Here is a 15,101-nt window from a genome sequence, read left to right as displayed (position 1 = left end):
TCTCTTTGGATAGTCCACACTACACTTCAAACGACCGTCAATGAATGCTAGTCCAAACTCAAATATCATATTAATATAATCCAATTATATTAATACATTAATCGATAATACTCTGTATGTTGAGATTTATCAAAGGAAAGCAAAACAAATATGTTATTTTTTTCTCACTTCTCTCTTACTGATCTCATAACCCAACGATCATATATGTATATGAATATATGATATACTCTGTTTGTTTGGTAGCAAAAAGCAAATCAAAAGAATATATTGTTTTCGATTTCTTTGTCTGTAATATCATATTTCGTTTGATTTGGTTTTAAAAAGTCGTATTTCTCAAATACTTTAGGGGTATGTTATGTAACTTATAATTAATAATTTCTATCATGTCGTTTTCATGTGAATAGTAAATTAATTAATTTCGTTTCATTTACTATTCATATGAATAGTAAATGAATTAATTTCGATTTACTATTTTGTTACTTGAGTAATATATATACATCATATATATATTTTATTTGACGTCTCGGTGTATATGTGTGTGACCCTGAAGGCTCAAATGAAGTTGGCCATATAGTTATATGTTGTACCTTGCACATTAATCCTACAGTTTCGTGAGTTACCTGAGAGCTTGATCCTCTCGATGATGAAACTGCAATTGGTGACAGTGTGTCTCGCACATCATTTTGACCACTTTGAGACTCCATTTCCTGCACACCATTTTTCTATCATTGGCTCTGCCCAAGTGACCCATCTGAGTACTTTTATCGCTCATTTTTGTTAATTTGTTTGATTGATGGACGCTTTAACGTGTTCAAGTGTTGGTTTCCTACACTTGCACGCTTTGTATGGAGTCGTACTCTTCAATCCTGTTGTACTTAATCAGTTTGATATGTACACTGCATGTCTTGCCACTTCACCCCACAAATAAAAACAGAGCTTACGCCGAAAGCACTTGCTGCATTTCACACGATTGTTTAGAGGAGACAAGACCAATAGCAGGAGTAGTCTTAGAACAACTTAAGAAGGCATTGGATTTACAAGTAAGTTATCATAGTTTTACCTATACAAGGTTTTATAAATGCTCTTATATATAAACTCATAATAAGAGCTCTGGTTACCATTTTTTACTTTAAAATTCTGTTCTTCAACTTAAATTTTAATGTTGAGAATAGAACCCCGTCCATATTATTCATAATAGCATACACTATTTATAGAGTACGAACCCTAGCAACTCTAGCAAAACCCTACACCCACAAATGGGCCGGGCTTATATCTAGTCTAACACTCCCCCGCAGTCCGAACGGCGAACTCGCGAAAGTTCGGACTGGAAAGAAACACAAAGCAAAAAACAAATAAATAAAAAACATAATTTTCTTTCTAATTTGTTGCATCGAATTGATTGATAATCGCTGATTGGTTGCATTACTTGACTGCGTTTCCTTTTCCGTAACGTCTTTTTTTTTCTACGTCGTGGCGTTTACTTTGCCTAAGGATTGAGCAGGACTTGGGCAAGGAACTTTGTCGACGATAACAATCTTCATCAACGCTGCAAATAAGATTTTTGACTATATTCTCTTTTTTCGGGGTTTTGAACCTAGTCAAGCTAGGCGGCTCAGCCCCACACCGATTATTCAATTAAATTGGTGGAATTAAGGATAATAGATTGGAAGTTTACGAAAAAGAAATTGTGAGGAGATTTGATTGAATAAGGAAAGTAAGAGTAAACATATTGGAAAAAATACGGAAAAGGACAGACTACAAAATTAGACGGTTTTGATTTTGGAAGGGATATTTGATTTATTATTGTGTAAAAATCAGAAATAATATAAAATAAGAGTGGTATTGAAAATTAAATATTGAAAAGATAATAAAAGCAATAGAATATGGCCGTGTGCATAGGGTGCCTCAATGCATATTCAGAGGTATTTGGATTAGGCCACATATGATATGGTGCATTTTTACGTAGGCTGAATACAAGAAGAAAGAAAATGAAACGAAATACGAGTAAAAAACAAAAACTGCGGCGGATTGTTTTGTTTAGTTATTTAGATGGAGGAAAAAAAAAACAATCGAACTTAACAATTACGGATCCCTCCGTATCACCACAAAGTGATCGGAGGATAATGAACACGAAGGAGAAGCGGGTCGCATAGTTAGAGTACTGGCTCGGATACCATGTTGAGAATAGAACCCCGTCCATATTATTCATAATAGCATACACTATTTATAGAGTACGAACCCTAGCAACTCTAGCAAAACCCTACACCCACAAATGGGCCGGGCTTATATCTAGTCGAGAATAGAACCCCGTCCATATTATTCATAATAGCATACACTATTTATAGAGTACGAACCCTAGCAACTCTAGCAAAACCCTACACCCACAAATGGGCCGGGCTTATATCTAGTCTAACATTTAAGATATTGAGCATATTGTAAGCTAGATTTTATCATATCAGATTACACAATTTTTTATGTCTCAAATTATGAAAGTTACAACAATAAATAGTTGAGAAAAGTTCCATCCTTTAGAAGTTGAATGTGGCTAAGAAATATGTAATCAGCTGATATATTTGATTTACATGCACAGACATCCAGAGGTGATTGAGCTTCTACCGAAACTAGTACTTCAGGTCAATTACAGATCGTACGGACAGAGGTTATTTGTGGAAAGTTAACTTGGATCATGAGTTTATAAATGGGTGCATTCGAAACTTGTAAGTTATCAAGCAACTTTGTTGGGTCTTATTTAAAATGGCTTGCCTTGCAGTATGAGAGGAACTCCTAAAATCAAGTGGTAAGTTTTATCACTCTAGAAAGTGAGATGTTAATATTTGTGGTTTTTGTACATGCTTCTAGTGGTCTTACCCTATTTGGCCTTTTATAATTTTTGTATACATTTGTGGATATACATGTATATAAGTATATTTTTGCTAGGCATATCTGTGACCCACTAACTCCAGGTTTAAATTCTTAAATGTGAATGCTTGCGTCCATAAAGTTTTGATCTTTATAGGTAAAAATCTAATTTTATGTTGGTATGTTCGTTGTTTGTGTTTTTGTGTTGAGTTTTTTCATTTCCACCCCAAAAGTTTTTTTTTTTATAGGTTAAAGTTTTATTAATTTGTTCATTTGGTTTGTTTGATGTGTATTCTTCACCGGCATTTTAATTTACTCCATAAATTATTACTTTGTTCATTTGGTTTGTCTGCGTCAGATCTGAAGCTTTAGAATCCACCTTTAATACGTAGTTACGTAGTATAATATAGAGTATAATATTCCAATATAGTGTTTAGGTAAACTGCTTGACTCTATTAATCGAGTCAACAGCAAGCCAGCAAGCGTCGATTTATTGACGCCTCTTAGAGCCAAACCCTCATGATGTTCCAATTTGTATCAATTTTCAAAACTGCATTTCAAATAGCTCCTTAATGACATGTTTCTTTTATGTTAAACATTGTTTTGGGGCCTTTTATAGTTTAATGATTATTTACCTTTTCTTGTTTGTCTTATCAATTCCCAGATGATGAACAAACCTTCCTAGATAATGGGTAGACCTCCACAAAAGGATTTTTTTTTTTTTTTTTTTTTTCTCAAAGAAACGAAACCGAATCTTGGTAGTAGTAAGGCACCGGTGATAAGCTGACAAGCACCTATGATCTTTTGAACAAATGCAATCTTATATGTTCGTGTTGTTAAAGTTAAATTTAAGTTTGGGGTACTGCTAACACATGTTCGATTCTCACTCCAAACAGATAGTTTCCAACCTTTGATGATACTGCCAACATCAATGCGATTTGGAAAGGTCTTTAGGGGGTTATCCCAACCTTCGATGGTACTGCCAACATGGTCGCGAATTGAGTTTCCTCCTAACGCGTGTGTGGGTGACAAAATGAGAGCATTCGATGTCGATATCGCCGTTCAAAAAGAAAGATATCACCGTTCAGAAGAAAAATCAAACTCACTCAATTAATCACTAACATCTACCAAGTCTATCCTAAATTCAATATGCGAAGATGGGCGGAAGGAATAGATTACTAAAAGAATAACCGATATAACCGAAACTATCATTAATCCTTTACATACTAAATCCCATGGGGATTGTGGTCGTCTCCTCAAGGGGAATACGACAACAGTCCCCTCCCCTTTTCACACTCATATTTTCATTCTTCCACCCACCGGATAGCCCGTTAGCTCCAAAGTGGTATAACTGTATAAGTTAATAGACCGAGAAGGAGACAAGCTTAAAGATGAACTTATGTTAACCGTTAGCAAGAAGCAGATGTAAACCCAGTCAGTTTCAAGGGTTGAGATCCGAACATATAAGTATTGCATTTGTTCCACAAGATCATAGTTGCTTGTTAGCTTATCATCAGTGACTGTACTACCACCAAGATGTAGTTTCATCCCTTTGAGAGAGAGGGAAAAAAAAAAAAAGTTTAGGCTCGGCAAGCCCCGCAATAGTTTTGACTGTTTAAAATTTTCAAAATAATTTCATATTTTCTCACTAGTGATGTGTTGTGAAAATGAAAACGGGACTGTGACTTTTGACACAGTGAATTAAAGATGGCTTAATACATACAATTTAGTTATTTTACACTAGAACTGAGCAACAAATTGGACAATGTTGAATGTCAAAATAAGAATATTGCTATGATTTTCATCGATCAAACCTAATAAGTATATCAACCTTTAAAATAAAGAACTTAGTTCAAATAAACAATTTAATCAAATAAAGACCAAGTACATCAATTAATTATTATTAATTATAAAAAATAAAATAAAGCAGGATGCAAGGATGGTTTATCATATTCTTTTCTTATCTTTCTTTTTATCTTTTCTTATTCTTATACTCATTCTTTTCGTATACGGAGTATTTGTTTATTCTTATTCTTTTCTCACATTTTCCTCTTCTTTTCTTGACGGTTTATCATTCATCAATTGCAATAAAAAAAGAGTGATTTTTGAAGAAACCAACAAATTGTTTGATAAATCGTTTGGATGCCCAACAAGTTGGTTGTAACTCCATGGTACGTTTATGGGCCTTTTTTTTTCTTTTTCTTTTTTATAGGGTTGATGTGAACTAATATCTATTGGCACACTTGGCTTCATAATCCTCAAGCTTTACTAGTTTAGTTTGTTCGTATATGTATGTCTAGGTTGCTTCCTTAGCATCTTAGTTTGTTGTGCGTAGCTTATTTTCTTTCGTGTTCTTGTCTCGTGATATGCCTATTTTGGCAAACGTATTTTTGTATTGATATTCAATAAAATTGTTGCCTTTCAAAATATATATATATATATTTTGGGCTGAAATGAGTCTAATGGTAGAATTGGATTTATAAAGCGATGCCACCCGACCCGGCCTGCTCTGGTAACTACAGTCTGACTTTTAGGCATTTGACTCATCCTTAAAGTTGACCTCATCGTATGACTTAAGCGAAGCCAAACATAATTTTAATCTCATCTTCAAGGTCTGGATCTGTATCTGGGGATTGTTCAGTAATCCCAGCAATAATACACGAATCACAACCATATCAGGAACTATTGTTGTATGTTTGTGCTTTTATATAACAGTCAAGTTGCGTTAAAATATTTTTTCACGGATTTATTTAATATTTTATAGATCAAAGCCGCCCACATAACTCGCTCCCAGCTTTAAATCAATTTTTTTTTATGATCAGATACAATAGCAAGTTGACAATATAAAAATAGAAGTTAAAGTCTAAATTTAACCTTTTCTTGAACAACCAAAATTTATAATATGCATGTGGTTTTTCATATTTCTCACCTTCAAATTCATTTGTAATCCATTGTTTGAGTCGTTTCTTCAAATTGATCAACAGAAAACATGGAATCTACAATCTCGACGTTTAGTCACTTACAAATCTCGCTTGAGGAAGTCCTAGAAGCCACCAACAACTTTGATGAGAAAAACGTCATTGGCGTGGGTGAGTTGGGGAAGGTGTATAAAGGGAAGCTTTGGCGCTTAGGTAAGCGGGTGAAAATTTCTGCACGGAGAATAGACGGTAAGCATAAGCGAGGAATCGAGTTCTTGACAGAAATTTCTGTGCTTTCTAGTCTCAAGCATGAAAATATGGTCTCTATTATCGGGTTTTGTGATGAAAAAGGCGAGAAGGTAATCATAAACGAGTATTTGGCCAAGGGAAGCCTCGAGATGCATCTAAGCAAGCCAACCCTGACAGTGGTTCAAAGACTAAAGATATGTATTGGTGTTGCACGTGCATTAAGTTACATCCATTATGAGGATGGACGTAGTTACTCTGTGATACATCGTAACATTAATAGCTCTACAATCTTATTAAATAATAAGTTTGAGCCCAAGTTATCTGGCTTTGAATATTCCATTCATCGTTCAGTACATGAGATGGATCAGGTTCTCATCGCGGAAGCTATTGGTACAAAAGGGTATGTGGACCCAGAGATAGAAAAGACTGGAGGTGTGACGTACAAGTCGGACATCTACTCATTTGGTGTTGTTTTATATGAACTATTATATATGAGGAAAGCATTTATTCCAGATGTATTTGATAGGTTTCTAGCTCCACTGGCGAGATTTGATTATGAACACATTAATAGAATGGATGTGATCAAACCTTCCCCCCTATTTGATAAAATGGGCATGCGATCATGCACTACTTTCATGTCAGCAGCATATTCTTGCACAAATGATGAGCGAGCACAACGCCCAAATATGAACTCTATTGTGAATGAACTTGAGGAAGCGTTGGAGCTTCAACTGCAGTATGAAAGTCTTTATGTAAGACCCTACTTTTTTTCCGTTTCTTTTGCTATCACATTTTGCCTGTTAATTGATTTTTTTGCCATTATTTTAGTTGATCATGTAAATAAATTGTTAAGATATATGGTTGACATAGAAGTGTTCAAAAGTGGTTGTCAAATGGGTTAAACAGGTCATGGGGTGGGTTAGGTTATTTTTATTACTCGTAACTGTAAAAAATGTCTAAACTACAATATTTTTTCAAGTAACAGCCTTTTACTTTTTTCTTCCTTGTTGCAGATACCCAACTTGAAACGCGCGACATCTCAACTCAGTCACATGAAGATTAGACTCGAGGATATAAGTTTAGCCACCGACAACTTTTCTGAGACATACTTTTTCCTAGAATCTATGTTCTATGATGTATATAGAGCAGAACTTGAACTATGGGATAAAAAGAATTATGGCTCTGTGGAAGAGAGGAATACAAGTGAAAGTCTCAAGAGATGCACCATTGTCATTATCAAACGCCTATGCCCTAGAGAAGACACATTAGGAGAACAAGTATTCGCTACAGACATTGAAATGCTTACAACTTGTAAGCATCGCAACATAGTCACTCTACTTGGATTTTGTGATGAGGATAATGAAAAGATCCTTGTTATTGAGGATGCTTCTAATGGATACCTTATTGATTATTTGGTAAAAGAAAACGACAAAGACATGTCTCTTCTTAGTTGGGAAAATCGTCTGAAAATATGCCTTGATGTTGCATATGGATTAAAATACCTACATAGTGAGATGGAAGACCAAAAGTCGGTGATAATGCGTGATTTCTTTACAGTCTCAATTGCTTTAGATGAGAATTTAAGGGCAAAGATTGTTGACTTTGGGCTCTCGATGTTCCTTCCTCCTAACCGAGAATATCTTCATTTGAATTCATTATGTGGCAATACATTTTACATGGATCCAGAATATCAGGCGACAGGTAAGTTAAGAAGAGAATCAGATGTATATAGTTTGGGAGTAATTTTGTTTGAACTTCTATGTGGAAGGTGGGCTGGCGATGAAATGTACACAAAGGAGAGTAAAGCTGGGCTGGTATATGTGGCACGCAAATGCTACCTTAAGGGAACGCTAATGGAAATAATAGATCCTTCGATAATTAAGGAAGCAACTGACGACAACAATTTAGTTATAACTAAAAGTCCCAACAAAGATTCTCTAGACACATTTGCAGATATTGCATATCGGTGTGTGGATGTATATCATAATAAACGTCCATCAATGGAAGTCGTTGTCAAAGAGCTTGAGAAAGCATTATCGTTTCAAGTAAGTCAATACATTATAAGAATTATTACTTTTTGTCTTCAGTTTTTGGATGGGTATATTTGATAGTCATATATCCACCAAACCTATGCAATAAGTATTTATCACAGTTATGATGGAAATATCACCGTCCATATAGAAAACGTACAAAATCCAATCTACAAATGGACGTATATATTGCTTAGAGAACATCTTGAAAAATACCGTTAAAGAAAGACATCAGAAGTTTCAAATACTCCGATTCATTACGAGTACTGCTAGAAAATCAACTACGAGTTATATCAGTTTGTTTAATTATTGATCTGGAATACTCCAATTAAATTAAAATGTATGATTAAAATTAAAATTCGTTACGAGTATTAAAGTGACTCTCGTGAGGTTTGCTACCTTAATATTTGACACTAATGTTTATTTTTTCATGATAATGTTATTGCTTAATGGAGGAGCAAATACAATGCCAAAAACATTCCGACCAAGTTGTGGATGGATTTGAATTGACAAAAGAAAATTTGGTAACACACTTCTACTTTTTTTTTTCTATCCTTTTTTATTTAATATGCCAATTAATAACTTTGAACAAGTTTGTAATCCGATATGTATACGCTACTAAAAGAACAAGATGAAATCATCCACGATATTACAATCTTAGAGGATCTAAGAGATATAGTCCCTTAGCAGAAATATATAATTGTACACTATGAATCATTCATCAATTTGGTGAGAGTTATCCAGAGAGAGAGAATTTGTGCAATCACAAGAGAACTCGCCGAGCTATACCGAGTTTTACAACCCTGCTTTATCTTCCGCCTTTCATTGTCGCACAACCATCGCCGGAGAACGAAAAATCGAGTAGAGCTGTGCTGGTGGATGTGGCGTAGGAGATCGGAGGAGATGTTGCTCGTAATGCGAGGATGAGGTCATTGATGGCGAGAATTCGGATGGAGTAGAGGTTAAGAGGAGTACCTAAGAACATGTGTATGCTAATGTTTGTGCGGGTAAAAGGATGAATGAGGGGATATGTTTGTCTGGCATGAGCAGTAAATACATTTTGAAGTAAAATGACTTAAACATCCTTCCACCCAAATTTAAATGGCTAGGATTTACTTTCCCCTTCCTTCCAACTTTTTACTAACCATTAAGACACACACACAATAGTAAGTTAAATAACCCCAAGGGGTAGCTTGGTGGTTGATTCTTTGGAATCTCTAGTGAAAACCCAAGTTTAATCCTCATACTCTACAACTCTTGGGAACCTTGCCTTTCATAAAAAATAATAAAGTAAGTTAGATGTGTACAATACATGATTTAAAACTTGAATTTACACAATAAGATATTTAAAGATTGGGCGCAAATGATAATAAAATGCGTGAAGTTCTGTACACTCTCAAACTAACTTTATGTGAACTCCGAATAATTCGATACACATTAAATATATCACTCAAGTTTTGTTGCACAAAACTTTAGCGTTACTCACTAGCCGAACTCAAGCTCTCAAGAGCTAAACGAACCAAGCTCAAGCTTGTTTTGCGTACGCCCTTTTTAGATACTATTTGATAAATCTCAATCCATAATTTGAACACTTTTAACTAGAATTAAATACGTTCGTTTTTATTCTCATTTTAATAAACTAAACATAATGTTCGTTTCATTTTCAATTTGGATCCCTACAATGCGTTTAATACTATATATTAGTTCAGTTAATTGACTTTTATTGTTGGGCAAAGTCAGTACTCAGTATAGTAGCTTAGCAATAAGAATCAACAAATTAAATTGGTATACAATTTCTTTTCAGTTTTGTTTATCACAATGTTGTAGGCAAATCTCTTTGACTACCTTTATATTCCACTCAGCGACATATTGTTGGCCACCAATAACTTCTCTCTGGAACACCGCGTTTTTGGTGACAAATATTGTACTTATTACAGAGCAGAACTTGAGCATTTTGATCAAGAAAAGTTTGGCTCCGTTAAAGAGAAGAATAGAAGTGAACTACCGAAGAAACGGTCCATTGTACTTATTAAACGCCTCTGTGGAGAATACAAAGATGGAAAAGAGTTACTATTTAATGAAATTCAAATGCTTACAACTTGTAATCATCCTAACATAGCCACTCTTGTTGGGATTTGTGATGAATTTCCCGAGATGATCCTCGTTTTTGATATTCCTATTCGTGACGTCCTTGTTAATTATTTGTTGCACAAAGAGAAGTTAATTATTCTTACATGGTCAAAACGTTTAAGAATATGCCTTGATGTTGCATATGGGTTAAAGTACCTACATTATGAGAAAGAAGACCAAAAGATATCACATTGTGGTATTTTTAGCAGTGGAGTTATTATAGATGAAAATTTTCGGGCAAAGATTTGTGATTTTAGCTATTATCACCTAGATAAAGATTTTTTTAGGGCGGCTAAACGTAAAAGAGAAACGGATGTAATTAGTTTCGGAGTACTTATGCTTGAGATTGCATGTGGGAATTTTGCCTCTGATGAAATTTACACTAGGAGTGACGGCAAAAGAGGACTGGCATATGTGGCCCCAAAATGCTTCTACAATGGAACACTAAAGGAAATGATAGACCCTATAATAAAAGAAGAAAGTCTTGAAAACAGTTTTACCCTGTTTAGGGGTCCCAACGAAAAATCTCTTGATGCATTTTTGAAAATTGCAGTTGCATGTGTGGATACCACTCAAGACACACTTCCAACAATAAAAGTTGTTGTAGAGGAGCTCGAGAAAGCCTTATCATATCAGGTAAGTTTTGTGAACTCACATTCTTTCTCATATGAGTAAGAATATCTTTGAACCATTCATATTCACTTTGTTAACAAAGAAAAAATGGTATAAAAGTACTAAACTTACGATTGTACCCTTTTAAATGATAATAAAGAATTAAATTCAAAACTATCTATTATTCAGCTATTAACCTCTATTAGTATGTGGTCCAATATTATTCTAGCTCTATTCTTAATGTAAGAATATTCTTTCATGATTGCTCCTTATTATTGTAACTCTATTCTCAAAGGTTCAAACAAGAACTACAAAAATTATGAGAACTTTTAAATTTCCTCTTGTTATAATGCATGTATAACGTATATTTAATTTAATTGGTGTCATGGATGACAGGAAAACCATAAAGACCCCTTGAGGATTTCACTTGAAGACGTACAATTAGCCACTGAAAACTTCCATGAGAAACATTGTGTGGGCCATGGAGGGTTTGGGAAGGTTTATGAAGGAAAACTTCCACAAAGTGATCATACAATTGTGGCAAAACTATTGGATGTAAAGGGTGGTCAGGGGGAAAAACAATTTCAGAATGAGCTTCAAATTCTTTTCAAGTATAAGCACAATAACATCATCGGTCTTGTAGGATATTGTGACGAAAAGAATGTAAAAATCATTGTGTATGAGTATGCGTCAAGAGGAAGTCTTGATAGGTACTTGAATGATACTCGTCTCAATTGGATGACACGACTTAACATATGCATTGATGTTGCAACCGCGCTGGATTTGCTTCATCGAGGAGTGGAAAAACAAGCAACGGTGATACATAGGGATATCAAAACCGCTAACATTCTGCTAAACCATGATTGGAGAGCAAAACTTGCTGATTTTGGGCTTTCTTTAATAAGTTCAATAGATAAGGAGACTGACTACGTAATCGAACGTGCATGCGGCACACCGGGCTACTTGGACCCACTTTACTTTAAAACAGGTTTCTTAACCAAAGAATCTGATATATATTCGTTTGGTGTCGTTTTATTTGAGATCTTATGTGGAAGATCAACATTTAATATCCGAGAACATGAAGGTGTGTATCTACCGGTTTTCATCAAAGACAAAATAGAAAATGGACTTCAAGATGACGTTGTCTTTGAGGGTATAAAAGCACAGAGCAATCCGGAAGCATTGAATGTATTTCAGATGATTGCCTACAGGTGCTTAAATGAGCAAAGAGAAGAACGACCAAAAGCAAATGAAGTCGTGGAACAACTTAAGAAGGCAATGGAATTACAAGTAAGTTACCATAATATAAAAGTTCTGACCTGTTCCTTTTCTCTCAAAAGCTATTTTATAATCTTGCTTTTTATGTTAAATCTAGATTCCTTTATATCAAACTTCATTAGTTTCAATCGTCTATTGAATTAGTGAAGATGCATCAGCAGATAAGTGGGATAATATCTACCTCTTTAATGTGTCTGAGAAGTATTTAATCAACTGATATATCTAATTTACTTGTAGATGTCGAGTGGTGATAGAGCTGCTTCTTCTTCCACAACTGATGTATCTAATTTACTTGCAAGATTGAAAGTCAAATGTAATATTCGTGACTGGAAGTACTTCTACAGGGTTGTATGTGTTACCTCGTGTCTAAGCTTTATTATATATAAAAGGGTAATAAAAGGTAGAAGGTTTTTTCAACCCGGGAGGGCAAGTAATATCACCCCATACAGTGGGCTATCTTGTGATGGTTAAGCTTTATTATATACATGTTGTAGATTTCATTGTCCGGTGAATGGATGAAGGTTATTGTGTCAAAAGTCAACTTGAATTATGTGTGTTTACTTAAAATAGACGTCTTTCATAGAATTTGAATTTGAGAAGTTACACTGGCCATGTCCTTTCGAATCTGAAAAACTGGAATCAGTGTATATGTTGTTCAGACGTCGAGATATGCAAATGTCAGTTTCATTATTTTGATATGTAATAAAACTGTCAATTTACATTTACATTTTATGTCAAAAGGCCTGCATTTATATCACGTCAGTTTATTAATGTATTGCTAGTCGCTAGATGGTCTATAGTGGTTATTTCTTGTGTTTCATTGGGTCATCTGGCGTTGTTTTCTTGGTGTCTAGGTATTTAGTGTCCTCGTTGAAAGGACTGCTACTAATCCATCCGGACGAAGTCCATATCGATTATAAACGAATCACAATAGTTGGTTACATTGCGAGGTGCTTGACCTCTATATGATACATTTTACAAACGTTGCATTTGTTTTTAAAAGACAAACTTTCATTACATCGAAAGTTGACAGGTGTACATAACATTTTATAGCATCCAAATGACCTATTCTGTCATTTACTTAATAATATTCTCTAATGAACTTCAATGACTCGAATACAACGTCTTTTGAATATGGCATGAATGACCCCAAGTAATATCCTTAGTATGAGCTAATGCACAGCGGAAGATTTCTTTCAAGTCCTGAGAATAACATGCTTAAAAATGTCAACATAAAGTTGGTGAGATATAGGTTTAATGCTAGCAGCGTTATAAATATAGACCACAAGATTTAATATACATAAACGTTTTAATAAAAATATTCTAAGTGGTTGAGCACTTGATAACCATACTTAACATTTAATCAACGTCGCATATTCCCTTTATTATGAAATCTCACTACACCGTACCAAGTGTAGTCACCGAAACGAAGTATTGTGCAACCGTTGAATACTGGTCGTCCAGTCCGGTCCAGTCCGGTTGGGGTTGTCAGGCCCGATAGATCTATCAACAGGATTCGCGTTTACAATACCGCATGTAAATAGTAGTTACCAAGTTACAGGGAAGTATGCCAGTGGTACAACTCAACGTAGAATATATATTTTTAATCACCTGTGTCCATAACGTAAATTATAAAATGCATGTATTCTCATCCCGAAATATTTAGAGTTTAAAAGTGGGACTATATACTCACTTTTGCCTTGAAGGTATTTAACTCGACTTGGTCTCTGATAGATATCACGAACCTAACCATATATATAATATATCAACATATTTTCTTTTCAAGTAATCGTTACATATATATATATATATATATATATATATATATATATATATATATATATATATATATATATATATATATATATATATATATATATATATATATATATATATATATATATACTTATAATACTTTTAATATTTTCTTAGTTCGTAGTTAGCAGTCCGATGTTAGTGGTCCACAATTAGTTGCTCAATAAAATAAATAAAGACTCCATCGTATTCGTATTGATCAGAATTAATCTCGACCCATGGTACCATGTTGTCAAATGACGTGTTGCGTACATAAAGTACCGTGTTGTCAAATGACGTGTTGCGTACAATCATGAGGTCTTATGATTAATCTTCTCGTGTTGTTTACGGGTGGTCCTGAAATATATAAAATCAAATCATAAGTAATTATATATAAAATATCATATTAATTAGAAAAGATATGATTAATTTACTTTTTCTCCAAATATTTTCGTAGCTAAACTAGCTTCAGATACCCAATCTTGTTTTAGTCGTAGTTTCTTCATTGCAACTCCGTTTTTATTGGTTCAACTTGCCACTTCCTTGGATCGAGTCAAATTTTAAGAATATGAACTGAAAATACCTTAGTTTGTATTCGAAATCACAGGTTATAGGTCAAACTTTGGTGAAACTTATGAAAGTGATCATTTTCCATCATAAAAACAACATTTAATGATCATTTTTCTAAAAATACTTACACTTTGAGTTAAACCATGAAATTTTTATGTGTTAACATATTCATAAGAAATATCATTTTTCCAGAACATGAACTTCTAATTCAAAGTTCAAGATGGTTTTTAATTATCCAACCCAAAACAGCCCCCGGTTGCACTCCAACGATGTAGATTCAGTTTTAAGGTGTTCTTTGTAAAATCAAGTTGTATCTTGTTAAGTTAGCATATCCTTATGATATATTACAGGTCTTGAAGTGTTTTAAAAGTTAAGTTAGAAGGATCTATTTAGTTTGCGAACAAGTTTGAAATCATTCAAACTATATTCTTGTTGTTAAAATTTTACAACACAAAATAAGATAGCTATATGAATATGAATTGAATAAAATTATGAACAAGGTTACTACCTCAAGTTACTTGGACAAAGTTACTGCAAAAGATAAGAAAAATCTTGGAATCAAAAGAGTGGTGGAGTAGGATTGAAAGGTTGGAAGTAAACTTGTATAGTTGAAAGGATTATTGAAGTGTTCTTGAAAGGTTTTTCTTATGATGATTATAGA

General features: G+C 34.2%; 1 protein-coding gene across 1 annotated transcript; it reads left to right on the top strand.

Moving 5' to 3' along the window:
- Nucleotides 1-5,848: 5,848 nt before the first annotated feature.
- Nucleotides 5,849-12,666, top strand: LOC139874356 (uncharacterized). Its single transcript, XM_071861797.1, has 6 exons — nt 5,849-6,778; nt 7,040-8,071; nt 9,884-10,822; nt 11,195-12,088; nt 12,314-12,424; nt 12,571-12,666. Exons 1-6 carry the CDS (start codon nt 5,849-5,851, stop codon nt 12,664-12,666), a joined length of 4,002 nt encoding a protein of 1,333 aa, XP_071717898.1.
- The last annotated feature ends 2,435 nt before the right edge of the window (nt 12,667-15,101 follow it).

Source organism: Rutidosis leptorrhynchoides, chromosome 11 (assembly GCF_046630445.1).
Source record: "Rutidosis leptorrhynchoides isolate AG116_Rl617_1_P2 chromosome 11, CSIRO_AGI_Rlap_v1, whole genome shotgun sequence".
Lineage (NCBI taxonomy): Eukaryota > Viridiplantae > Streptophyta > Magnoliopsida > Asterales > Asteraceae > Rutidosis > Rutidosis leptorrhynchoides.
The sequence above is the reverse complement of the archived record's forward strand: the minus strand, read 5'-3'. Positions and strand labels throughout refer to the sequence as shown.